Source organism: Anastrepha obliqua, chromosome 4, assembly GCF_027943255.1.
Source record: "Anastrepha obliqua isolate idAnaObli1 chromosome 4, idAnaObli1_1.0, whole genome shotgun sequence".
Taxonomy (NCBI): Eukaryota; Metazoa; Arthropoda; class Insecta; order Diptera; family Tephritidae; genus Anastrepha; species Anastrepha obliqua.
Genome location: NC_072895.1, coordinates 17,027,067 through 17,051,188, shown reverse-complemented (window position 1 = coordinate 17,051,188; position 24,122 = coordinate 17,027,067). Strand labels below are relative to the sequence as shown.

Below are 24,122 nucleotides of genomic sequence, written 5' to 3'. Positions count from 1 at the left end.
TCTTCCGTCGGGGCGTGGGCGCAAATTAGCGATATGTTGAAAAATCTGGCTTTGATGCGGATTGTTGCGAGACGCTCGTCCACCGGAGTGAACGACAGTACTTGGCGACGAAGTCTCTCTCCCACAACAAATCCGACACCGAATTTGCGCTCCTTTACATGGCAGCTGTAGTAGACGTCGCAAGGTCCTATGGTTTTCTTACCTTGCCCCGTCCATCGCATCTCTTGGATGGCAGTGATGTCAGCCTTTACTCTCACGAGGACATCAACCAGCCGGGCAGAGGCACCTTCCCCATTAAGGGACCGGACATTCCAGGTGCATGCCCTCAAATCGTATTCCTTATTTCGTTTGCAGGGGTCGTCATCAGTGTTGGAAGTTCTCATCCGAGGCTTTGTTGCTGTTTTCATTGGGGGGGCTTTTTAAGTGGCGGGTCCCAAACCCAACGCACAACCAGCTATGCTGGGATGCTTCGCCTTCTCACGTTAGCTCACTCCCGAACGGGTGTTCGGGAGCTAACCAGAGGATACGTGGGCTAATCCCGGACGTTGTGAGCTGCTTGAACCATATGTAGAAGAATCGTCCTGGCCACTCCCAAGTGAATGGCGATCAGTAACTTTCCCCACTTGCGTGGACTTCTACACATGGAACCATCCTCCAACTAGTCGTCACTAATTATAAATTCGGTAAGGATGATGATGATACACTTGGTTTTATTTTAAATTCTTCAAGTAAATCAAATTAATAATAATCAATAAGAAGGGATATGCAAATACAAATATGTGAATTTATATATGTAGGTACATTTGCGCATATACATACATATATACGCTCACTTAAGTAGGAGAGAGCAAGATGTCGAACGTTGCCGTTCGTTTGCTTGGCGTTCGTTCCGCGCTTTCGCTTGCAGTTCATTCAAGGTAACGGCAATGAGCAAGGTAACGACAAATGAACAAGGTAACGACACGTTTTTTCGTGCGTGCAGCCGGCTAAATCGAATTATAAGACGTTATCACGTCAAAAAAACTATTTAAATATTAAATATTTAAAAATTCACAATCTTCTATTTTTTATTCCTACTTTTCAAATAATCTGTAATAAGCATTGCAGAGAACGTTAATGTATAATATTTGTATACCATTAACGTTCTCTGAGTCTTGGCTCCAAATTATTGCACTGAGATGAGTTGATTTTCGGGCTTAAGCGCATTGAGCAACTTAAATTGAAGCCAAAAAATATGCAACATTTAAATACTTCTCATGCAAGGAAATAAGCTACAAAACACCTTCAAGTCAAATATGAGAACAACAAATACATATTGCTCTGCTTCCGATCTATTGAAAATCTTTTACATTAGGTCCGCTCATGAAGCAAATAATTATAAATAAATAATAACAAACTATCAAGTTTTGGTGTTCATATATCCAAAAAACTTGCAAAGTAGATGAAAGTGTGAGAGCAAAATGACATTTCATTTTGAGAGGGAATTGCAAGCTTTTACTGGAGAAATCTTTGCTTGTAACAGCAAATCGCAAATAAAAATAAACACGAATTGCAATTGCTAATGGAATGTTCTTCATCTGACAGCGATGATGAAATGGAACAAATTATTGGGGAGAAAATAAATGTGATACCGGGGCTCGTTATTTTGCATTTGATTTGCTTTTTTTTTAATTTAAGGGGGTCTTCTGGTCTCCAGCGAAAAAAAAATCGATTTTTTTTTGCATAATTTTGTTGTATGTGTATGCGAGAATACGCCACAGAAAGGATTTTTTGAAAATCGCATTTTTTCACATTTTTCTGGGCACCGAAGTGTACCCTCCTCCGGCCGTTTTCATCATAAACTTTATCTTTAAACGCGTTTCCCCGAAAATCGTGTTTTTTAAGCATTTTGGTCACACTTTTCATAGTAGTTATACTCCGATTTCAATGGTTTTGGTCTTAAAAGGTTCGGAAAACTTACCGCTAAGTTTCCCCGTGTACGATTTTTGAAATTTTTTTTCATTTCATTTTTATAACCTTTTAAAGTTCAAAAAATAAGCAAAAAAAAAATTTTTTTGCAAATTGTTGCATAACTTTTGAAAAAAATTAAAAAAAAAAATCTGTCACGGGAAAACTTAACCAGGGTAACTCTGAAGACAACGCATATCTAATTTTTGCTTTCTGATTATCCAGGTGGAAAAACCGTGACCAAAATGGAGACCTGTTTCGTTTGGAGGTGGACGTCTTCAGCGCTATTTCAAGGTCGCGGGTGTTAATTTTTTTCAAAGTCAAAACCATTTTTTAAAAGCCAAGACATGTACCTTTAAAATAAAAAAAAAAATTTTTTTAAATATTCACAGGATTTGTCACAATCAATCCCCAAAAAAACCTTCATTTCAGGGCCTCGAGACCAGAAGACCCCCTTAATACGAGGTAGCTGAACTGAAAAAATATTAAATTTTTGTGATTTTTCTGTCAACAATTAATCTGTTCTTCGTAAAACTTGCAAATTGTTACTGCTTTTGCCTTCATGCACTTTCTTTGATGTTTTCCTCTTTGAGAGCGAATTCTCGGAAATCAATTTACTGGCAAGTAACTGGATAATTTTTACATGAATAGACCTAAACACACACCTGTGTTCATAATAATAATAGCGCGACTTATTGTAAAGTTTTGACTATTTGTTTATATCTTTTTAAAAAAATATATATGTAGGTCATACTACAACAAAAGCCATGCAACACATTTCATAAAAATTTCAAACTTTAGAGAAATTTCCTAAAAATTCTGCATATGCCAGTATTAATGTGGTTCAAAACGCCAAGAGGGGGTAAATCCACAAGAGCGTCAGCAAAAAGACATCGTCAAAAATCAACGCAAGTTTTTAGTCATTTCAAAATTGTACTTACACCAAAATTCAGTGGGTTATAAAACTGAATGACGGCTGCCCTAGCTGTTGTTGTTTTAACAGTAATAGAAACAACAACGGTCGCCGTAGCCGAATGGGTTAGTGCGGGACTACCATTCGGAAGTGTGTAGTTTCGAATCTCCGTGCATGAAATACCAAAATGAAATAAAAACAACCTTCTAGTAGCGCTCGCTCCTCGACACGCAATGACAAACCTCCGAGTGTATTTCTGCCATGAAAAAGCTCCTCATAAAAAACCTTTTGCCGTACGGAGTTAGCTTAAAACTGTAGGTTCCTCCATTTGTGGAACAATATCAAGATGCGCGGCACAAGTAGGAGGAGCTTCACTAAACACCTAAAAGAAGTGTACGCGCCACTTATTTTTTTATTTATAAAGCTTTTTCCCCAGAATTTCTAAAAATTCTGACCAAAAAATTAAAAATTTTGATGAAAATTTATTGAATTTTTCCAAATTTCATACAAAAATTGCTGCTTTCATTAATATGAACGCTGCTGTAGTAGGAACTGTAGAACAAAAATTTAATAAAAGAAAAACAAATAGTCAAAACTGTTATTATGAACACAGGTGTGCATGCCTGGCATAAATAAAAGTATAATTTAAAGCAGGAAGCTACTTTCGGAAACTAATATTTTTAAATCTTGCCATATAATAAATTAATTATTTTCACTAAAAATTCCTGTAAAAATAAACTACAATGAAGCTCAGGTTTGAGTGAGTAGTTGTTGTGTATAACTGCATATTATTTTATTGGTTGCCACTATTTATAAATATAAACATTTTTCTGAAAGTAAAGACCTGCGGGTGTAAAAGGTTATCATTTTTGCTATTCGGTATACCGCTGCAATACGAAGCCATATAAAAACAAAAGTGTACGATCACATACACATGCGGATGGCGGTACATATTATATACGATGAAGAGAACGTTAATGTATTATTGTATTGTGTTAACGTTCTCTGTACGATGCATGAATATACATACATACGTGCATGCATGTTTGTAAATAATAAGCAACAACACATAAATAAGCATTAACAATGTGCACACGTATGTATGTGCATATAAATAAATTGAACGGGTATAACCCAATATAAAAAACGAGGTATTCCAATTTAATCTCTGTAAAAACACTTAGGGGGAAAAAAGAAAGCAAACGGTAATCTACTTCACTTAGGTCAATTAGGCGCAATATTCGTTATCTTCATATAAGCAGAAAATATAAATGGAAAGAAACCTTAAAAATGTGGTTTAATTTAGTGTAGCACTTTTCTTTATTTAAAGTCTGAAAATACATTTAATGCGCACAACATTATCACTTTTAGTATAACAGTTAAAATAGCGATTTACAATATTACATATGTATTTTTAATCAATTTGCTGTCTTCATATTATTCTCCCTCCTCTCAGACTGTGATTTTGTTTTCATATTAATAAATTTACTTTGCTGTGGCAAAACCCACCCGATCATTGCCCATGTCGAATTCTGTATAGTACTTGCCGATAAATACATCACCCAAAATCCATAGTGGACCATTTGGTGGTGGTATATCCAAGCCCATAAAACCAGAGAGGCAAATCGTTTTGCCCATTTGTGCAATACGCAATATATAATCCTTGCCTTCCAGTTCGAATGTTTTTCCACCCAATACAAATTTAATAACCGGCAATTTTGGTATCATATCGCACGAAACCATGTACTGTCCGCCCATAATGGGAGTACCACCTATGGCTTGATTAATAGCTGTAGTTTCTGCGGTGGGTCCCGCAATTAAAGAGGTGCCTGTATCGGCAATCACTTGACAGCCTCCTTTGCAAAGTTGCAAATCGCCAACCGCAGCAGAGTCCATTTTAATTTGCCAATATGCTTTGCGTGTTACAGGCAGATAGGTGAAATCGCCAACATAATGATCTGGATCCGATCCACCGAAAATGATTTCACCACCTTCAGGAGCAGCTGGATCACGATTGAGGTAAAACGAAAATATTGGTGCTGGAATCAGACCCTGTTCGTACATATTGTAAAAAGGTGGTTTCACACCATCCACAGATATCGAACTAAATGCCAAACCAAGAATACCATCGAATTTTGCTGCAACAAATACGAGACCAGGTTCACTCATAGCTTCAGCAAAAATTTGCTTTTTAATATCCAGTCCACCGATATTCACTGTGTCGGCTGACAAATAGCCCGAGAGGCTGCCAGAACCGTAATGTATGGCAAATTCGGTGCCATTCTTTTCGTATGTTTTCGATTTAGTTGCATCGTACTTGTTGTGCATGAGACAGGCGATGTTGGTTAAATGGCATTTCTTTGACGGCACCCAGAGGTTTGAAGAGCCCGTATCAAAAACTACTTTGAAACTTTGCGGTGGACTTCCAATAGAAATTGGGCCATAATATTGCGCATCTAAATAATTGGATAGTGGCTCAGGTGCAACGCCATCATTCCCATATTTAATACGTAATTGTTGTAATTCCGTGCCGACATCGGAAAAATGGTGTCTAGCGGTTTTGATTTTCGTGAGGGGAACACGCAACAATTCAGAATTAGAACCGCTAAGCACAGCGGCCACAATTAAAAGTATTTTAAACATCATATGCAATTCTGATCTAAAATATATACACAAAAATACTATAAATTAGTATGCAAGCTGAGAATGGTAATTAAATTATAAAAGTATAATATCCGAGATTTTTAAATTCTTTGTCTACTAACCACAGTTAGCTGGCTGTCTTTTTTTCAGTATTGTATTTAAATGAAGTCAACAACGCACCCGGTTAAAAATAACTGATTCGAAAAATATTGTCAATTACAAACCTCTTGTGAAAAACTGATAATGACGAAGCAGCAGCGAACAAAGGCGATATACAAACAACAACATCAAATAAATTCAGCTGAGTAAGTTCAGTGTTGTATAAATGTCGAAGTGCGACTTTCGGTATGACTTTTGCGCGCATATACGGTATAAGCAGCTACGTAGATCGGTATTCATTATACGTTCCCACGACAGTCAGTTCACGTAACCGGAACGACCCGGACTTATATCCGGCCAAGGACTGTTACTTCAGCAGCATTCCCAGTATTTCTGGCAATAGTTTTAAGATCCGATTACTGAAAACTTTATTGTAATAAAATATACAACTTTTCCCCCTCTTTTTCTGCCTGTCTGTCACAACCACCAAAAGTTGACGTAAACTGACAAACACTCCAACATTTTGAAGTTATGATAATAAATCCACAAAATTAATCTACCCGTTCACATATGGCAGATTACCTGCAAAATTGACAAGCTGTTCGTACTTGAATGGTTTTTCTTCATAGAAATTGCTTTGGTGGAATATTTTGGAGTTCTTGGTATGTTTAATTATTATTAACGATATGAAGAAAAGACAAGGAGGAGAAATAGCTAATTTAATTGCGCAATTGGCTGCTAATTGTAAACAGTTGGAGGAAATCCGTATGCAAAAAATTATGGCTGCAATACGCATCGAAATTCTATATTACATTTTATTATAAGTAAGAAGAGGACAAAACGTTTATGGACACACGCTTTGTTCTGTAAAATGAGTCCATAATTAATAATATTTAACAAACATTTTATTAGAATTATGTTACAGACCTGTTTTCTTTGCCGGCCTCCATTTCATTTAGTTTTTATTTATGCTTCTCCTTACATTCGTAATAATAATTATCGATAACACAGGGTTGAATGTCAAAAAGTATGGTTATTATCTAGGATTATTTTATAATCTCAGATTTTGAGAGAGAAATTTTGTGTGTGAAATCTCGCTTTTTAATTCCGGATTGGGAATTAAGCACGAAAAAGTGGATAATTTACTTATTTGTGAACGTTTTGGGGAAGAAAAAATATTTTCTCCTTAATCCCGCATAATAATTGTTCTAATTGATCTTCTCTTGATAAACATTTTTTTACTTTGTGGTTCAACCGATTTAAGTTGATTCTTTATTAAAACCACTTAGGCATTGCCTGAAGCATTTTATCTGCCTCGATTAAGAGAATTGATGCGCCTATCTGTTCTGACATTGAATGTAATAATTCACCTTATCAGCAAACGAACAAAGCAAAACCGAAAGTTTTTATTGGGTTCGCCGTCTTGAGTTTTGAGAACTTGATGTCAGATTCAATTTCTTTTAATGATTTGATATTTTTGTATTTAGGGTCTCAATAACTGTATAACTATGTAAGCCATTTTAATTGTATTTCGCCCATTAATGACCTCACATATAGATGTCGCCGAAACAAGTTTCGATTTCTGAAAGAGTTGGCATTACTGTTCGATAAAGGCAATCCACGAGGCACATTGGGCCATCTTTGGAAAATTTCATAGTGATTCGTTCATTCAATTTTAACTTTCAGTGGTGCAATGATGTGCGACTTGTCTTATATTCAACCTAAAAGAAATAAAATGTAAGTACTAATAGGCAATTGTGGATACAAGTTTATTTAAATACCACTATTTGTGATGTTTATGAATACCGCCCCAGTCGGACAGAAAATGACGATTGGTTTTATTTTACTGATGTGTAGTATAAGTGAAAAATATTTTTTATTTTTATTGAATGGATCAATAAAAGCATATTTTTGTTTTAGCTTCACAGGATGACCTGAAAACAAACTTGAATAGAATTATCCAAGAAGTGGATTTTTCTGAGATGCATGTTGACGTAAAAAAGTTGTGGATCAGACTAGACGTTCGCAAAAAGGTAATTTTTGGAGAAAATATTGGATTTATGAAATGCTTTCAAATGATGTTTGTAATACCGCCCCAGTCGGATAAATTGTGACGATTGGTTCAAATTTGCTGATACTAGCTTTAGAAAAGTATATAGTTACAATAGTTGTACTTTTTTTAATCTAGAGTATTTTTAAATTTTCAGATGCACTGATCTAACCACGTGGCTGCATTCAAAGATGGCGTAAACGATGTGTTAAGGTTAGTTCACAATTATTTGTTTCGAAATACATATAGATGTTACACACGCGAACTTGAATATGATGATAATTAAAGTAGACAAGCATATAACCGAATTTTTTATGTTGATTACTTTCGTCTGATCCTAAATTGTATTTTAACTTTTTTCAAATACATTTATCCGTTATTAATGAGACCTATTTTGTATTTAGACAGATGACAACGAGGACAGCATTCCCATGGCAGTCAGTTCCAAGTTACCGGAATGACTCGGGTTTTTCCCGCCCCAGTAAACTAGCCCTGTCTAGCATTGAATTTAATTGTTGGCGGATGGAGAACATGCGTTGTTCAGTCCTATGGTGACATTATAAAATGAGGTAAAATTAAATTTCTCTTCAAATTACGATAATGCTATTGGCAATGATGATTCTTAGTTATCCCTGTCATAAAGACAAGCTTGATGATAAATGTGTGCTGACAAATAAATATTATTCTACTAAAATTATAAGAAAATCGAATGCAACTAACGGGGTTTTTCTTTTGTTGCAGATGATCCTCATGGCTATTGAAATAATAATGTAATTTGTATTGTCAATAAAACAGTTCTTAAAATTACTATTGTTTTTTACTTGTGGAAATAAGGTGAAAAGTTTCGTTCAAAGTCGTAGAAGTTTTCATGCGTACATATTTCGTTGTGTGCCGTTTTTGAGCCGATTTGTAAGTGTAGGCAAGCAAAGATGGTAATACTTGTTTATATATCAATCACCACGTGCTCAAACTACAATTTTGATTGACGAGAAGTAAGTTTGGGATTGTTCCTTGCTACTTATGTTGCTCCTTACATTCATGAAGTCAGCCGCCATAGTCGAATGGGCTTACCTTGACTAACCAGATTCGGAATCTACTGTATGCGTGGAACGCCAAGTGATAGATCATGCTTTTCCTAATAGTGGTCCCCTCGGCAGGCGATGGCAAACCTTAGATTGTGTTTGTGCAATGAAAAAGTTTCATTCAGAAACAAACTGCACTTCTTTTGTAAAATAACATCAAGTCGCACACCACTAATTGGGTCAGGAGCTCGGCCAATTATCCAGCAAAAGCAATTAAATATATTGTTTTGTTAATATATATTGTGGGGACTAAAACCCCCACATATGCTTTTTATTTTATATTAACACTCTTTATTTGTGATGTTTAATTCAAGACTGTTAAAATAAAACTTATAAAGGAACTCTAAATTTATATGTCTTGTCATTTGTAAGAACGCTTCTCGAATGATCTCTTTCTTAGAACGAATAACGACGTTAAAATTAAATTGAATAATGAATAAAAATGAATAATGAGTTCAGTGGGGCCAAAAGGATAGGTATAGGTGTCTTCCCGTACGACACTCTCAGCTGTATTCCCACATTATAAAGAAGCTTCGTAAACGGTTAAAAACAAAGTCCGATAGCCTATAATTAGTTTTCGAAAAGAACGTATACAAGTTTTATCGCATAAATGTTCTTTCAAACAGTTACGGTACTACCGGTGCGGTATATGGCCTCTGGAGACGGTCCAGCATGCTTGACTGAGCTTTGTGTGTGTTAGTGCAGTCGGGTGTCGTCGTGTCACACATACTTGTTGTCGGCTTTTGAATGATGAAAATCAAAAATTTTAGATATTAGCGTCAATCAGCCGACACGCACACATATAAAGTTCTTGTCAAACAATGCTTGACCGTACCAGAGGCCAATAAGATCGTATTTGATGCGGTAAAGCTAAAACGTAGAGCGCTCGAAATTGCTCCAGTACGGTATCAAGGCGAATTTATTAAAGATGGTGGCGCTAGACCAACAAATATGTTTTGTAAGTTTGATTGTCTCGGCACAGTATTTGAAAAGGAGAAAATAAAAAATTAATTCGCGTTGTTTTATTCTATGCTGACAGCCACATGGCCACAGCGAAAGAAAAAAAACACATCAGCTGATTTACCAACATCACCTTGTACGGTACACTACGGTTTCATCGAAAAAATTATGCAGGGTTGCAAAACAAGATCAATAGGTTATAGGTTGGCAATTATTTTGACAAAAGTTAATAATTTTTTTAAAACAATGAAAACTCTTTCATTTCTTATATTTCAAATTTAATAATTTTGTAATCACGTCATGAAGCTCAGATGACGAGTTGACAAACGTTCCCACGACAGTCGGTTCTACATTACCGGAACGACCCGTGTTTATATTCGGTCAAGGACTGTCACTTCAGCAACATTCCCCGCCGTGTATGACGAATGTTTATGCTGGTGGAACAACAACAGCTACGAATTGATAAAAGTGTTTCTAAGCAGATGCACTCTACAAATCACCACAATCTAAGACGAATTGAGTACCCTCTATCATCCTTGACTCAAACCGGCCAATTCGTATCTATCCTAGGTTGTGTTTTTTCATCAGCTGATTGGTGCTTGTTGTCAAGGTTCTTCCCCTCTTCCTTCAGCTGAAATTGAACAATAGGCAAGACGAATCTAGACAAGGTAGTTGCACTAGACAACCAACAACATTTCATCCCTTGTGTGACAATAAGAGAAAAGTGGTAGTACATTAGAATGGCTTTACGGCCTTTTATCTTGTGTGAGTATCCTAATGCTAAAAAAAAAAAAATACTACTGTACTGGTATCACCTCAAGAATGATATAATACGAGATTGTGCCTTCCGAATTCGCTGCAACGAGAATATACAAACAAAAGGAAAGATAATTACTTATTTTTGCTGCGGAGGAGGAAGCGAAAACAATAGAAAGAAGTACAAGAAATTATAACACACATACCTTCTTGCCGTGGCGTCATCCGCATAAAAAAACAAAAAATCGCATTCGCCGTATCTGCTTGATGATACCTTAAAAATAACAGGATTTTCTTTAAGTGAATGAAATATAAATTGTGAATGTCACTTTACCAGCGAACTAGAGCGAAATGCCGTGAAATCGGTACGAAAGAAGAACAAAGACCTACAAACATATGACTTCGCTCGCTGCTTCTCGTTCTTGTATATATGTAGTTAGCGGCATCGTAAACATACAATCATTTATAAACAAAGCGGCGAACTTTTGATTTTCACCGGTAAAGTTATCAAAAATGTTTTCCTATAAATTGCCGGATGGAGGTCTGCGCACTTGTTGTTATATAAATGCCGAAGGTGGTATCAAGTTCGATCCTCCTGTGTATGAACAGCGTTACACTACAGCAGTTCGCATACTGGAAGACTCACGTTGGGGACAGAAATTTAAAAAAGTCAGTATTTAATTTAATTTTAGTTTTACTGGATTAATAATATAATACTCGTATATGTATATGGCATAATGTAGGTGGTGGATTTTGGATGTGCGGATATGCGTTTGTTGCCATTACTGAGACGTGTTAAAGGCATTGAGCATATCCTGGAGGTAAGTCAGTTCTTTCTAAATCTTAAATTTACCATGGATCCCGAGAACTCATTGAAATGTGTAATAAGATTGCCATTAAACTTAGAGAAAGGAAGGTATTTTCTGAAAATTAAATCATATTATTCAATGCGTACTGCATTACGAAAGCGATCCATGTATTGATTTGACTGATGCCAACAATAATAGAATGACGGACGATGTGGCTCTCAGATAATTGACGCCCCACAACAAACAAGCCAGTACTTACTTAAGATATGATAAGGAGATTAACCTTCTTAAAAATAAAAAAATGGGGAATTGTAATGAACTAATGGGATGTGACTGTCAAATAAACCTATTACTATGAGATTTCTGGCAGCCGCCGTAGCCGAATGGGTTGGTGCGTGACTACCATTCGGAAAGATCAAAATAAAAAATGTCGGTGAAAGATCAAAATAAAAAAAAAAATTCTAATAGCCGTCGCCCCTCGGCAGGCAATGATAAGCCTCCGAGTGTATTTCCGCCATGAAAAAGCTCATAATCAAATATCTGCCGTTCGAAGTCGGCTCGAAATTGTAGGTTCCTCCATTTGTGGAACAACATCACGACAACAAATAGTAGGAGGAGCTCGGCCAAACACCCAAAAAAGGGTGTATGCGGCAATTATATATGTAAATATTATATATGTATACCTATATGAGATTTCTTGTTGTTGTTGTAGCAGGTTATTAAAGATTTATTACTATGGAATTTTTTGCCTGGTATGCTTCTGGAAATGGTTCACAAACGGAACAGGGAGTATAGTTTGTTAAATTTTTGACACTTCGAACTGAGATGGGCAGTCAAAACGTGAGGCAATTGGCTCGTATGCACTTTCTAAGCGGCTAATGATTGTTCGAAATCTTGTTTAGTTGAGATTAGCACTAGACAATAGAGAAAACATGCATAAAAGTACGTGTATAACTTTAAAGTGGATAAGCAGTAGAATTTCATCGACTGAGTTTTGCATAAAGTTTTCCCTGAAACCACGTCTCATCAAAGTAGATATTTTGCAGATAAAAATTTGCAATGAAAACCTTGATTGCCCGTAAAAATGTTTTAATGAACAAATACTCGTATATATATATTTTTTTGTTTTGAGTATACAAGTTCCAGTGTCACGTGGCTAAAAAGTTTTCTTATCAGTTTCGGTTTTTACCGTTATGTATGTATATATTCGTATTTGTCTTTAAATTTTAGCGAACTGTTTTTTCTCTTTGATCTAAATATTGTTTCCTTTACAAAAAATAAAATGTAGATAATTTCAGCACGCCAAAGTACAAAATGCTTTGTAAACCTATACAAAGTACATAAGTTAAAAAAAAATGTTAGGTAAATTGAAAATAATAAATTACATACTTTGCTCTTATCGCAGCAAGCATATGAAGAATGTAAAATCCGTTAGAGAACGGCCACGAGCAACAAATAGTGACACTCACACAAGGCTTAGTAAGAGTGCAACAATAACGCGTGTGCTGATTGGTGCCGAGTATGCAAAAGGAAAAGACATTTTGAATAAGCTGGTAATTCGCCGAAATTTCATAGTGCGACGGAAGCAAAGTTGGGTTAGTTCATAAATGCAGTATTTCCGATTTTACAATATTTCCGATGCTGCTGTACAGTCGGCAGCTTAGTTACATGGTTTCACCTATCTAACTTAAAATTAGGTCTTTTCCGCTGCCTCTCTACACTCTTACAACTAAAAATAACGGCAGCCTACGTTCCCACAACAGCCCATTCTACGCTACTGGAACGACCCGGATTTATATCCGGCCAAGGACTGTCACTCCAGCAGCATTCCGCGCCTATGTATGGGCAATGTTTACGCTGCTACAACAACAACGGCCAGTTCTATGCTACCGGAATAAAACAGATTTATATCTAGCGAATAGCGATCACCACAAAAGCATTCTAAAAAAATTATGGTAGGTTTTTATGCTCTCACAACAACAGCAAATCAAATATATTCGTATATAGGATCCAGAGCTATTGGTATAGTATTCTGAGGGTGAGGTTTAAACAACTCACAACCCCCCGCCAAAGGATAAACTGGTAAATAGGCTATTGCAGATTACAAAGTCATCTGCAGAGGTTCTAAAACATGTAGTAGGACACAGAAGATCTTTTAGGTCGGAGTTTCGGCCATTGGGCATACTACAGACACAAAATTATTATTATTATACTACCTCAGTAGTTTGCTCAGTCTGCTGTTACCAATCCATTTAGAGAATTTACGAAATCCAGGCTAAAACGAACTTACAATTACTGGACCAGACAGTATATATTTATATATATAAAATATGGCGCGTATATCCTTTCTGGGTGTGCTTGGCCGAACTCCTCCTCCTCGTTTGTGGCGTGCGTCTTGATGTTGTTCCACGAATGAAGGGACCTACAGTTGCAAGCCGACTCCGAACGGCAGATATTTTTTATGAGAACTTTTTCATGGCAGAAATATACTCAGAGATTTGCCATTGCCTGCCGAAGGGCGACCGCTATTAGAAAAAAAAGTTATTCTTCATTTTGGTGTTTCACCGAGACTCGAACCTACCAACCATTCGGCTACGGCGGCCGCTGGACAGTATATAGACAGACGCTAAATGACATTCATGGGGAGACACTACACTTACCACCTACCAAAACTCCCGACACCCGTATGCTGTTATCGGCGACCAACCACCACCTGTTACAGATGAAGCGCTTCAGCTACCCCGAGATACCCGTTTAACTTTGGAACAATTACGTTCTGGATACTGTAGCAGACTAAACTTCTACCTGTCCAGAATCGACGCCGACATACCCAACATGTGAAGGCACTCCACACGTTACCAACCATCTTTCCACATGCCCTATCAAACCTACCCACCTAACACCCCTCTCCCTCTGGAGCCAACCTGTCGAAACAGTACGTTTCCTGGGCCTACCGTTAGATGAGCTAGACGAAGACGACCGGTAACTACAATAGATTGCAGTGACAGGGTTTAGTAAGCTGCTACAACAACAATAACAGAATTTATGAGACCTTTCAGGTCGTAAGATTCCCATGGCAGCCGGTTCTACGTTACCGGAATGACTCGGATTTTTCCCGACCAAGGACTGCCGTCCCAGTAAACTAGCCCTGCCTAGTGTACCATACCCCACAGGGTTTAGTAAGCTGCTGCAACAACAACAGCATTTATGAGACTTTTCAGGTCGTGAGATTGTGAGAGAGACGTAGGTATTAAATTCAAAATATTAGATAAATTATCGGAATTAATCCATAAAAATGAAATAAATAAAAAGCATATTTCTTTCATCTGTTTATTTTTTGAATGTTTTTATAATTCTATGAATTTTAATGGTTTTTATTATGAATTCCTTTAATTATTTAGTTGCTTATGTGTAGGTAATTTACTTAGTAGTATAGTAATAATAATAATAATAAAAAAAAAAATTAGAAGTTGCTCCAAATTGTTCATGTATACAATTAATCGATTAGGCTTGTGTATGCGTATGTATGTGTGTACTTTCCCACGCCATGTATGGGCAATTACAGTAGGATATGGACATGGTAACGGAACGGTCTTCTTAATAACCAGGATAAATGTGTCTGATGCAAAAAAAAAACTAATCAAAAAACAAAAATATTTAACATTTACGTTAACAGTAACTTACACGCTAACTATGCATTATAATTCATAGAGTAATTCATTGGAGTAATCGTGAATAAAGTAGTGCCATTGGTGATGCTAGCAAAGTGCACAAAAATGTAGCATACAGTACAAAATGAAATTGAATGTTGTAACCTAACACAGTTGATGAAATAGACGGCTGATCTTTTATTAACGTTTCTTGTTGTACGATGCATGAAAATATTCAACACTTGGAAGCAAACAATTCCATTTGTTCGATATTAAATCTTTAATACAGCAGATTGTGTGCGCGTTGTGTGTATTTTCCGCTCAAATTTGACTGTTCATAAGCCACCACGGCACGTTTTCCATTTCCATTTCATTATTTAATTTGTGTTTTTGTTATGTTAATCTTATCTAAAACTAGCTGCTAGTGTTTTTTAAGTGTAATATGCTTGCTGAATATCTATACAAAATGTACAGCAGAGGTTCACGCTATTATAGCTTTACTTTTTACGAATGAAGTATTGAATTATGAAGTACTTAATTAGCATCAACTTGGAAGTTCTTTTATAAAATAAATTTGTTTACAGTGTGGCAATAACAAATACGTAGATGACTTCTTGTTTCAGTAACTCATTACTTACGTTGTTTAATGAATTAACGCATAACAATTAAACATAATTTGATTTGACCTTCGTTTCGTGAGTGATGACCAATTTTTATTTAGCCAATTGCCATAATAGCGTGACCCATTACTATTAATGTTTGCTATTATGAATATTTTTTTTCGCATTTTGCACTTGTGGTTTTAATAAAATGAACTATTATGCATTAAAATGTTGTATAATGCTATTCACATATTTTATTTGTATTACGAGTTTTTTTTTACGTTTTTTTACAATTTTAATTTTGCTCACTCTTGATTTTGTTGTTTTTGCAAATTGAATTGTGACAAACCAAAAATACAAAGATTTTTCATTCTCAATATTCCAATGAGGTTTCTGCACTACTCTATTTTAATCTACGTTATCCAACAAGCCTTTCAAAATTTTTCATTAAATTATACTAAATCATAGTTGAAAACAGTGTAAAATTTAGAAATATTACGAAGTTTCCATGGAACCGCTTTAAGTGCTTATTCTTTCACTTCTTACAGTGTCGGTTAGATGCCGCCGTTGCGGCATTACTGCCTCGATAATAGATGTTTTCGTTATTGATTTTGTTCCATACGTTAAATAAACTACAAACATCCGGGCTGAAATTTGAATTACTTTCCTGTTGATCCATTAGATCATCCACCTCTGGCTCAGTCTTAATTAAGCAACGGCGCGTACGTCGTTCCGGCCTTCCACTTACACTGCTGCTATTACCAGTGGCATGGCCGTTATTTTGCATTCTATCATTAGTGCAACCCTTTCGATTGCTACGCTTTGCATTGGCACTAGCACGTTTACTACTAGATTTCGTGGCAGGCTTACTTGCTGTTATTGTGCTATTATTACTTGTTCTTAATTTGGACGCAGTCACTGTTGTTTTGATTGTACATTTGGAACGTTGCTTTCCACTACTTCGAATCCGACATTCCAATTCTGACGCTTTAGACACTTTTACTCTAGTCGACCTGGTGTTGTGTGCGCGCGTATTATGTCCACCGTTAAGCATAGGGTCCGTGGCATCTGTGTCTACGTCATCATCGTTTTCATCATCACAATCTTCTTCGGCGTCTATCTCCATTACTTCCTGTGTGGGCATAGATTATGATTTGTAGGTGGTAACATTAAGAAAAGTATAATATTAATTTACCTCCTCCTCATCATCCTCCTCCTGCTCCTCGTCATCATTGTCTTCGTCTTCATCTTCATCGGTCTGGTTTTCATTATCTTCTTGTTGTGAATTACCATTCTCTTCTACCAACCTGCCGCTCGACCTGAGACGCTGTTGTATTTCAAGTATAGCATATGTTGGTTTTCCCTCATAACGACGGACTACTGCTTGTTGAACTTCACTCAGTTCCTCTTCGCGATCGAATTCTTTCTCTGCACGCTCACGTGCGATCTGATCGGGATCTTGAGACAAAATCTCAGCCCATGAGAACTTTTTCTTTTTCAAAGATTTCTTGTCAGATTTAGACCTCAAATTTTTTGGCGACACCCGATTGGATAGAGTGCGCTCATGGAATGGTGTGCCTACTGACAAGTTCTTCATAATACTCCATGCTGCATTACCGTTATGCTTATTCATTTCAAATATGTCGTTTTTGTTCTCGATTTCCTCTTTTACTCGCACACAACTGCGAGCAATTTCGTCGCTGTCCAAGCGCAGTTCAGCTAGTGAATATCCGAGCTGTTGAAATTCACGTTCGAACAAGCGACGATATCGTGCATAATCCGGTTGGTCGTGGTAGGCTAACTGGCCTACTTGATGTAGAAATTCCCCCAAATATTTAGGAACCTGTTTGCCATAGATTTGTTTCAACATTTCACGCACATCGGTCATCAGGTACTCCTTGGCCCGATGCACCTTTTCCTGTTGATGCTGTGTTGCAGCATCTTTCCATGGCAAGTAACCTTGAGACCAGAATATCAAGTTGTATCCCAAACATTCTAGGTCGCTACGGCGTGAATGTGCGCCCATATGCGCATCACGGGATGTAAATTCCAAAGTGCCATCATGTGCTCGGCGCTGATCCATTACAAAAGGACGGTGTACACCGTTATCCATAAATTTGGAGGCTAAACCGAAATCAATAAGGAAGATACGTTCTTCTTCGACGGCTACAAGCGATTCTGCGACGGCAGTTGTCGTTAAGTTGGAGTTGCTGGTGTCGCTATGCAAATGCTTGCTGGCATTCAAACTATTAATGAGTTTCTCTTGACGTCGCGTCAAACGTTTTGTTGTTGTAGATACGTAGGTATTTGAAGAATGACTGGACTTTTTATTAGTCGCCAAACGACGAGCGGAACGTGGTATAAATTCTTCGGAATCATCATCAGATGTTATAGACTTTGAGTCTGCTGTGTCATCCTTTATTGAAATACCATCCTCGGTAAAGAACTCTGAATAACTAATACGTTTTGTTGGGCGTAAATAATGTGACTTCACCATCTCCTCATAGATGGAATTTCGTTTCTGTCGACGACATGAGCGTACCTAAAATCAGTTTAAAATTATTATATTACATCAATAGAAAACTTATATTTTTAAGTACCGGATTCGATCCACTATACTCCACCACGGAAGTGCGTGGACGACGTTTGCGATTACGACTGACAGGTGTTACATAATTGTCGACACTGTTGCTATTGTTGCTATTGGTAGTTTCGCCATCATCAAAGTCTTCATCCTCATCCTCGTCTGCAAACATGTTCCGCTTTACAACAAAATCAGCATCATCGTCATCGTCCTCTTCATCATCGTTTACTTCTTGCTCTGAACTATTGCCACTGTCGGTAGTCTGTTGCTTTTCCTCGTAGTGTTCATCGTATTTTGAAGACTTTAGATTAGAACGTGACGATTTGCCATTGCCCGTAGTTACCGGAGCAGTTGCAGTTTGTTTTTTATAATACTTGCATTTGGAAATCATAAGGTTTTGCGCTTTGACATCATTGTGACAATAACCTTTGCCATGTAGATTTTCCAAAACATTTACAATCTGTATAGCTAGCGTTAGCACAGACTTCTGGTGCACACGACAATTTTTTATTATGGAGTGTAAGTCGCGATCAAATCGCTGCAGTACTAGAAAACGGTAACGAGCGTCTCCAAAATAATGTGAGCCTGATGCAATGTATTTTGGTATACCCGATGGCGGATTTTGCGGTAATGATGCTGCAATATCTTGCTGCCTATTCATATTATCGTTTTCCTCTTTCAAATGGTTAGCTGTACGGAAAAAAAACGGAGGAATGAACAACTGCGAGTTTTTTAAAATAATGAAATACGCTTACAGTTATCTTTGGCAGTATTCATCAAGCAATGAATTTCAACAAACAATGGTCCGTTTGAATGCGGTTCGATTTTTACTACGAATTTTGCATTCTCATTATTTACCGGCATGGTGATGTTATCTGAAGCCAAAAAAATCTCACCAAAATTTCCCTTACCTATGTAGAGAAAGATAAATATTTAAATAGATGAATTATATTATTTCGACATATTAAATAGTAAATGTGTTTAAAAAATATTACATATTTATAAATGTAATAGAACCAATTTTACGATAAAATGCATAATTACACTAATCGGTATTAACGCGTTTCTATGACGATTCTTATGTGAAAAATTTTACGCTCGAATGTTAAATGGCGGCTATAGAGCATTAAAGCCTGTTTAATTTGAATACACATATGTATATGCATATGTATACAAAAACTTAGGTATGAAGTAAAAATTAAAGAAAAAAAAAAGGTATACAATTGAAGATTGGTATTCCCATTTTTTTTTGTATTTACTTCTGAGATCAGCGCGCCAATCTTAACACAGCCGCAAAAAAAAAAAAGATTTAGCATACGTCGATATATTATATATGTAAATATGAAAGATTAATTACTCACCAATAGGTTTGCCAAGACGCCAAGGCTTCTGCATCAGGTCATACATAATAGTACCATTAACTACGGATGGCAATAGAGTATACACTGGTTTTGGGGATTCATTTACTGACGTGTTTGCGCTAAGTAGAATCGACGAGTTGTTTGCTTGTTTCGTAGACTGATTTCTCATCAGTGGTGTAACATTTGTGGCATCATTTGAAGACGAGTCCTCATCATCGCTTTCGTGCCAGTAGTTACCTCTGCGTTGAGCTTTGACACTTTCTGCGATCACCTCGGACCCAGCTGTTACTCCTCCGGAGTTTCTCTTACGTTTGCGTATAATACGTGTAACTGGCGTTACATGCTTCGCCTCAATGACCGCCATACGTTTGCCCATTTTTCGCTCTCAAATAGCCACTTCCAATTTGATAAGAAGAGATTATGGAAGGTTTATTTTAGCCGCCCTCACAAACATTTGGTGAAGATTTTCTATTTATATATTGTTTTGCGTTTAAACTTTCTCAGAGATCGTTGAGTCGGTATTAAGTATGTTCGCGGTGTTTGTTTTTTTTTTTTACTTATGACCTTGTATGACGATCAGATATTTTATAATGTATCCAAACTTTGTAATTTCGTACTTTTTTGATAATACAAAATCAGTCTCTATGCTCTACTGTTGTCTTCTTCTGCTATATTTTTTTATTGTTTTACTTAAAGGAACGTTCAACGTTTTCTCTTAATCCGCTTCACTTGTATTCTGTTTTATTTGGCAATGAGGTACGCGCTCATGACATTTGAATAATTTTTAGTTCCACTTTTTGACACTTGGCTGATCGTTTTCGGTTTTTGCTGATTGTTGTTGCTGCTGTATTATAAATTATTAATTGTTTTTCATTTCATCATACTTTATTTCTTTTCTGTTGTGATTATACTTTTGGCTTTTAATTTATCTTTTCGCGAAAATACATGCAATGAGGAAATTTAAAATATGCTACATCTGGTTAGGAGCCTGAGCTAAATTCGAAAAAACATAAACTTCAAGTAAACCTAGTAACTAATTGTAAGCTAAGTACATATAGTATGTACGTATATAGCAGCAAACAAAGCCGACTTTGCGCACACATGGAATGCATACGTGCAGTTATTGGCAGGAATAGGTATACGTATTTTTCAATGTTAAAAGCATTAACAGAAAACTCGTTTATAAGTTCTTTTCTTTTGATCAATATCTAATACTGAAATCCCCTATCTTGAAAGAAATATCCGATTAATTTGGAAATCGAACATTTCCGCTGTTTCACTTTTCGGGTTAGGAATTGACTGAAAAGACAGCTCTTGATTTGTTTTTTTTTCTATTTTCCTTCTATATCTCCATTGACAGTTTTCTACATACAAATTCGTTGTGTATAGCGAAGTTGATATGTACTATCGCAAATACATTTTACGTTTGATCGTTATCGGGAAAATTGTAATATTTTATTAGCGGCTTACTAAAGCTTATTTTTTAACTGTCTATAAATTTGCTGAAATCTTTCCTCTCCCCCTCACAGTTTTCACATTATTAACACAAACAGCACCAGACACAATTGACAGGTATACGTAAAATAAAAAACAGTGGTGGCAGCGGCAACGGTTACGACGACGAAGTCGGTATCACGACTGCTGCTCGTTTGCAGTAGCAGCGCAGCAAAAATTTTCCTTCAAACATTTTTAAATCGATGCAACGCGACAGTTACGAATGAAATAAGTCTTTGCATACCTTTTCCGCAAGATATTTGTGGGAATTTTATATGAATCAACTACACAAAATATAGGAATATTATTATTTTTCATTTGAAAACTTATTTAACAGCGATTTTCTTTAACTACACATTACAAAAAATTTGGCTGCAAGTTTGCTCCGCTACTAGTTGGCCGACTAACATGTTCACTTTTGTCTCTTTCCCGTTTCTTTCGTTTCGATTTCAATACAGAAAGGCAGAAAGACCTCGTTCATCGATAAAAAAATTTTCACTGACTTTGGTGCATACAATTTTTATACGAGTTCCTCTACGTTAACCAGACATTTATTGATTTCCTTTCATATCTCATGCATTAAGCAAATACTTAACTACATTTTGTTACTATTTTAGTGCAAATATCTGGGAAATATCCAAGGAATTTTGTATAAAACTTACGGATTTAGAGCCTCTCGTATTCAGTCGCTTCACACACTCAACACTTAAATTACAAACACTAACAGATAACATACGTTCTCTGCTAACACAGAGAACTTCTCTGCATGCAGCCGTTGTGTTTCATTTCCATATCATCGGATATTCGCTGTAGTCCGGCATATGATATTTCTTCTTCTTCAATCGTTTGTATTCAAAATGAAGGCTGTATGATGCGAATCTCTCTGGTGAAACGTCGATAAAACAGAGCAGTTTATTGGCACAAGTCGCTTTGACTATTTATTTTGTCCTGATATAAAAAATAATTAATTAATTTTGTTTATATTACCACTTAAATTTACTCCTTTGTATATCTTGACATTTCACTATCAGATTTTAACGCTCTTTACTTTTATAAACGTATTTTATTTAAAAAAAATATTAAAATAGAGATTTCTGGTAGAGACTCTGAATTCTAATTGTTAAGACATCCTTATCTTTCCAAACATCGTAACATTCATGTCTATCGTAACAGGAAATGTAATCTCTTAATTTAACTGAATGATTGCTTAAAATGACAATTTCATTTTCGTCAAGGACTGGACTGGTTAGCTGACGAAGTTTTACAAAAAATACATAAACAACCCTAGCGGTTCTGCACAAGCTGGGTTGCATTAGAGCAACAACAATGTTTTTGAAATTTGGAATGACAAAGAAAAGAGAATGGAAGAATGAAATGTGTAACAAATAGATGAAATGAAGGCGAATTGATTGACGAAAGAAATAAGCTGTTCTAATTGGCCCGTTACGAATGCACGAAAAATTGTCGTCAGCTGAGTTTTGTTTACAATTATTGTTGTCATTTATCCTACCAGCAAAAATTTGTAAGCAAGAGAAACAGTTGATTTGGCATATGGTTGAATTTTTGTCAACACAACAACTTAGTCTGACAAATTTTTAAAATTGCGCGCAAATAAGGATGAGCGAATTAAGAAAGAACAAGTAAATAAACATATTTGCAAAAATTTTAATAAGATAGCCCCAAAAAATCGGTGAAACCCTTGATTTCGGTCATGGATCACAATGTCGAAATAAGAGAATCCGAACAGCGATTCTAAAAATTTCGAGACGCTCGATAACTTTGTATTCACGTATATTACTAGAAAGCGCTGGCGAAGAATCGAGCCTCCACATGTGCTCCACCAAAAAAGGTGACCCTTGAAGCGAAGTTTTTCGTTTGTGGTATTACTTGTTTTTTTTTTTTTAATTTGCCATTTTTTCTTATTTCCAGCGGCAACTCAATTACTTTGGCAAGCAAAAGCTTTGTTATTACTTAATCTTCCACAGTCAGCGGCGAAATTAATTGGCTCCGAATCGCTTCCGCCATCCACTCCACTTATGTACTGTTGTTATTGTTGTTAACAGCATAGGTAGCCCTGTCAGTGTAGGCATATCATCGTTCGTCTTCGTCTAGCTCATCTAGGGGTAGGCCCAGGAAACATGCTGTTTCGACAGGTTGGGTCCAGAGGGAGAGGGGGGTTAGATGAGTCGGTTTGAGGGGGCATGTGAAGAGGTGGTTAGCGTCGTGCGGGGTCCTTTCACATGCCGGACATGTGTTTGGTATGTCGGGGTCGATTCTGGATAAGTAGGAGTTTAACCTGCTACAGTATCTAGATCGTAGTTGTGCCAGTGTTACACGGGTCTCACGGGGAAGCTGGAGCTCTTCATCTGCAATAGGTGGTGGTTGGACTCCGATTACGGCATTCACAGGACGGGAGTTCATGAAGGTGGTAACGGTCTCCCGGTGAATGTCGTTTATAGACTGTCTAAATACTGTCCGGTCCAGTAGGTTTCGGTCAGTCTTGTCCTGGATTTCGCCAGCGTAGTCAAGAAGGTGTCTCCTGACGTGCCTGGGAGGCGGCTCCGTCTCAAGCAGGTGTCTGCAGGGATGAGACCTACGGTAGCATCCGAGCAGGAACTGCTTGCTGAGCAATTTGTTGTGCTCCACAACTGGGAGCATTTGTGCCTCGTTATGAAGGTGTTGGATGGGTGACATCAGGAGGCACCCGGTCCGATTGGCGGTATTTTGACAGGTCTGTGTATCACTAGTTCCAGGCGACCAGACAGGCGCAGCATAGTTAAGAACCGGCCGGCCAATTGCCTTAAATGTCGAAAGCAACAGTTCTTTGTCTTTGCCCCAAGTGCTGCCGGCACTGCCCACTTATGTACTCTTTACTGGTAGCTCCAGGGAGGTTAATCATAAAGGCAGCAACTGCCTCAGTTAAAGCTACATTGGTATCAACAGGAGTGTTAATTGGCAATATTTCGTCACCGGAGCCGTAGTAACTGGACTTATCTATTGTATATTATTCATCTTAATTTATCTTACCTTTTGCTCATTTGTTGAAAGCACTCGCCAAAGTATGACATGATATGCTGTGATATTTATTGACCGCACAGTAAGAAAAAATTAATAGATCACGATTCGCAGATAATGCGATATATGTATATTGAAAGCGTAGGTTTTATGCATA

At 36.9% G+C, this 24,122-nt stretch overlaps 3 protein-coding genes and 1 long non-coding RNA gene across 11 annotated transcripts in view; 2 read left to right on the top strand and 2 right to left on the bottom strand.

The window, feature by feature from the left end:
- Positions 1-4,151: 4,151 nt before the first annotated feature.
- On the bottom strand, positions 4,152-5,796 carry LOC129245015 (lysosomal aspartic protease). 3 transcript variants are annotated; one of them, XM_054882962.1, is made up of 2 exons: positions 5,728-5,796; positions 4,152-5,519 (listed from the first exon to the last, which is right to left on the bottom strand). In XM_054882962.1, the coding sequence occupies exon 2, from the start codon at positions 5,504-5,506 to the stop codon at positions 4,346-4,348; it is 1,161 nt and encodes a 386-aa protein (XP_054738937.1). In that variant the 5' UTR covers positions 5,507-5,519; positions 5,728-5,796; the 3' UTR covers positions 4,152-4,345. The 3 variants fall into 3 exon arrangements, with proteins under 3 accessions (XP_054738937.1, XP_054738936.1, XP_054738938.1); XM_054882961.1 differs by having other exon boundaries at positions 5,626-5,741; XM_054882963.1 differs by having other exon boundaries at positions 4,152-5,541; positions 5,626-5,730.
- A 1,437-nt stretch (positions 5,797-7,233) lies between these two features.
- On the top strand, positions 7,234-8,148 carry LOC129245017 (uncharacterized). Its single transcript, XR_008582395.1, has 4 exons — positions 7,234-7,339; positions 7,523-7,635; positions 7,810-7,865; positions 8,057-8,148. It is a non-coding gene; the product is annotated as an uncharacterized LOC129245017 (long non-coding RNA).
- Positions 8,149-10,822: 2,674 nt separating this feature from the next.
- The window catches only part of LOC129245832 (small RNA 2'-O-methyltransferase), a 35,260-nt gene continuing 21,960 nt past the window's right edge, over positions 10,823-24,122 (top strand). The window contains exons 1-2 of the mRNA XM_054884249.1: positions 10,823-11,119; positions 11,194-11,271. Coding sequence (XP_054740224.1) covers positions 10,964-11,119; positions 11,194-11,271 — 234 coding nt within the window. The 5' untranslated portion in view covers positions 10,823-10,963. The remainder of the gene's footprint in view (positions 11,120-11,193; positions 11,272-24,122) is intronic.
- LOC129245829 (uncharacterized) lies at positions 15,306-21,743 on the bottom strand. Of its 6 annotated transcripts, none has more exons than XM_054884240.1 (6): positions 21,613-21,743; positions 19,457-20,300; positions 18,851-19,006; positions 18,112-18,785; positions 16,707-18,053; positions 15,306-16,643 (listed from the first exon to the last, which is right to left on the bottom strand). In XM_054884240.1, the coding sequence occupies exons 2-6, from the start codon at positions 19,830-19,832 to the stop codon at positions 16,047-16,049; spliced, it is 3,150 nt and encodes a 1,049-aa protein (XP_054740215.1). In that variant the 5' UTR covers positions 19,833-20,300; positions 21,613-21,743; the 3' UTR covers positions 15,306-16,046. The 6 variants fall into 6 exon arrangements, with proteins under 6 accessions (XP_054740215.1, XP_054740219.1, XP_054740216.1 ...); XM_054884244.1 differs by having other exon boundaries at positions 19,457-20,297; XM_054884241.1 differs by lacking the exon at positions 21,613-21,743 and adding an exon at positions 21,195-21,348.

What these genes read in the sequence shown, in the direction of transcription:
- LOC129245015 (XM_054882962.1), bottom strand. Translation starts at nt 5,506, where the DNA reads ATGATGTTTAAAATACTTTTAATTGTGGCCGCTGTGCTTAGCGGTTCT.
- LOC129245829 (XM_054884240.1), bottom strand. Translation starts at nt 19,832, where the DNA reads ATGGGCAAACGTATGGCGGTCATTGAGGCGAAGCATGTAACGCCAGTT. An exon ending in GAATACTGCCAAAGATAACT is followed by an intron (nt 18,786 to 18,850) that starts GTAAGCGTATTT and finishes TTTTCCGTACAG; the next exon opens with CTAACCATTTGAAAGAGGAA. An exon ending in AGGAGGATGATGAGGAGGAG is followed by an intron (nt 16,644 to 16,706) that starts GTAAATTAATAT and finishes ATGCCCACACAG; the next exon opens with GAAGTAATGGAGATAGACGC.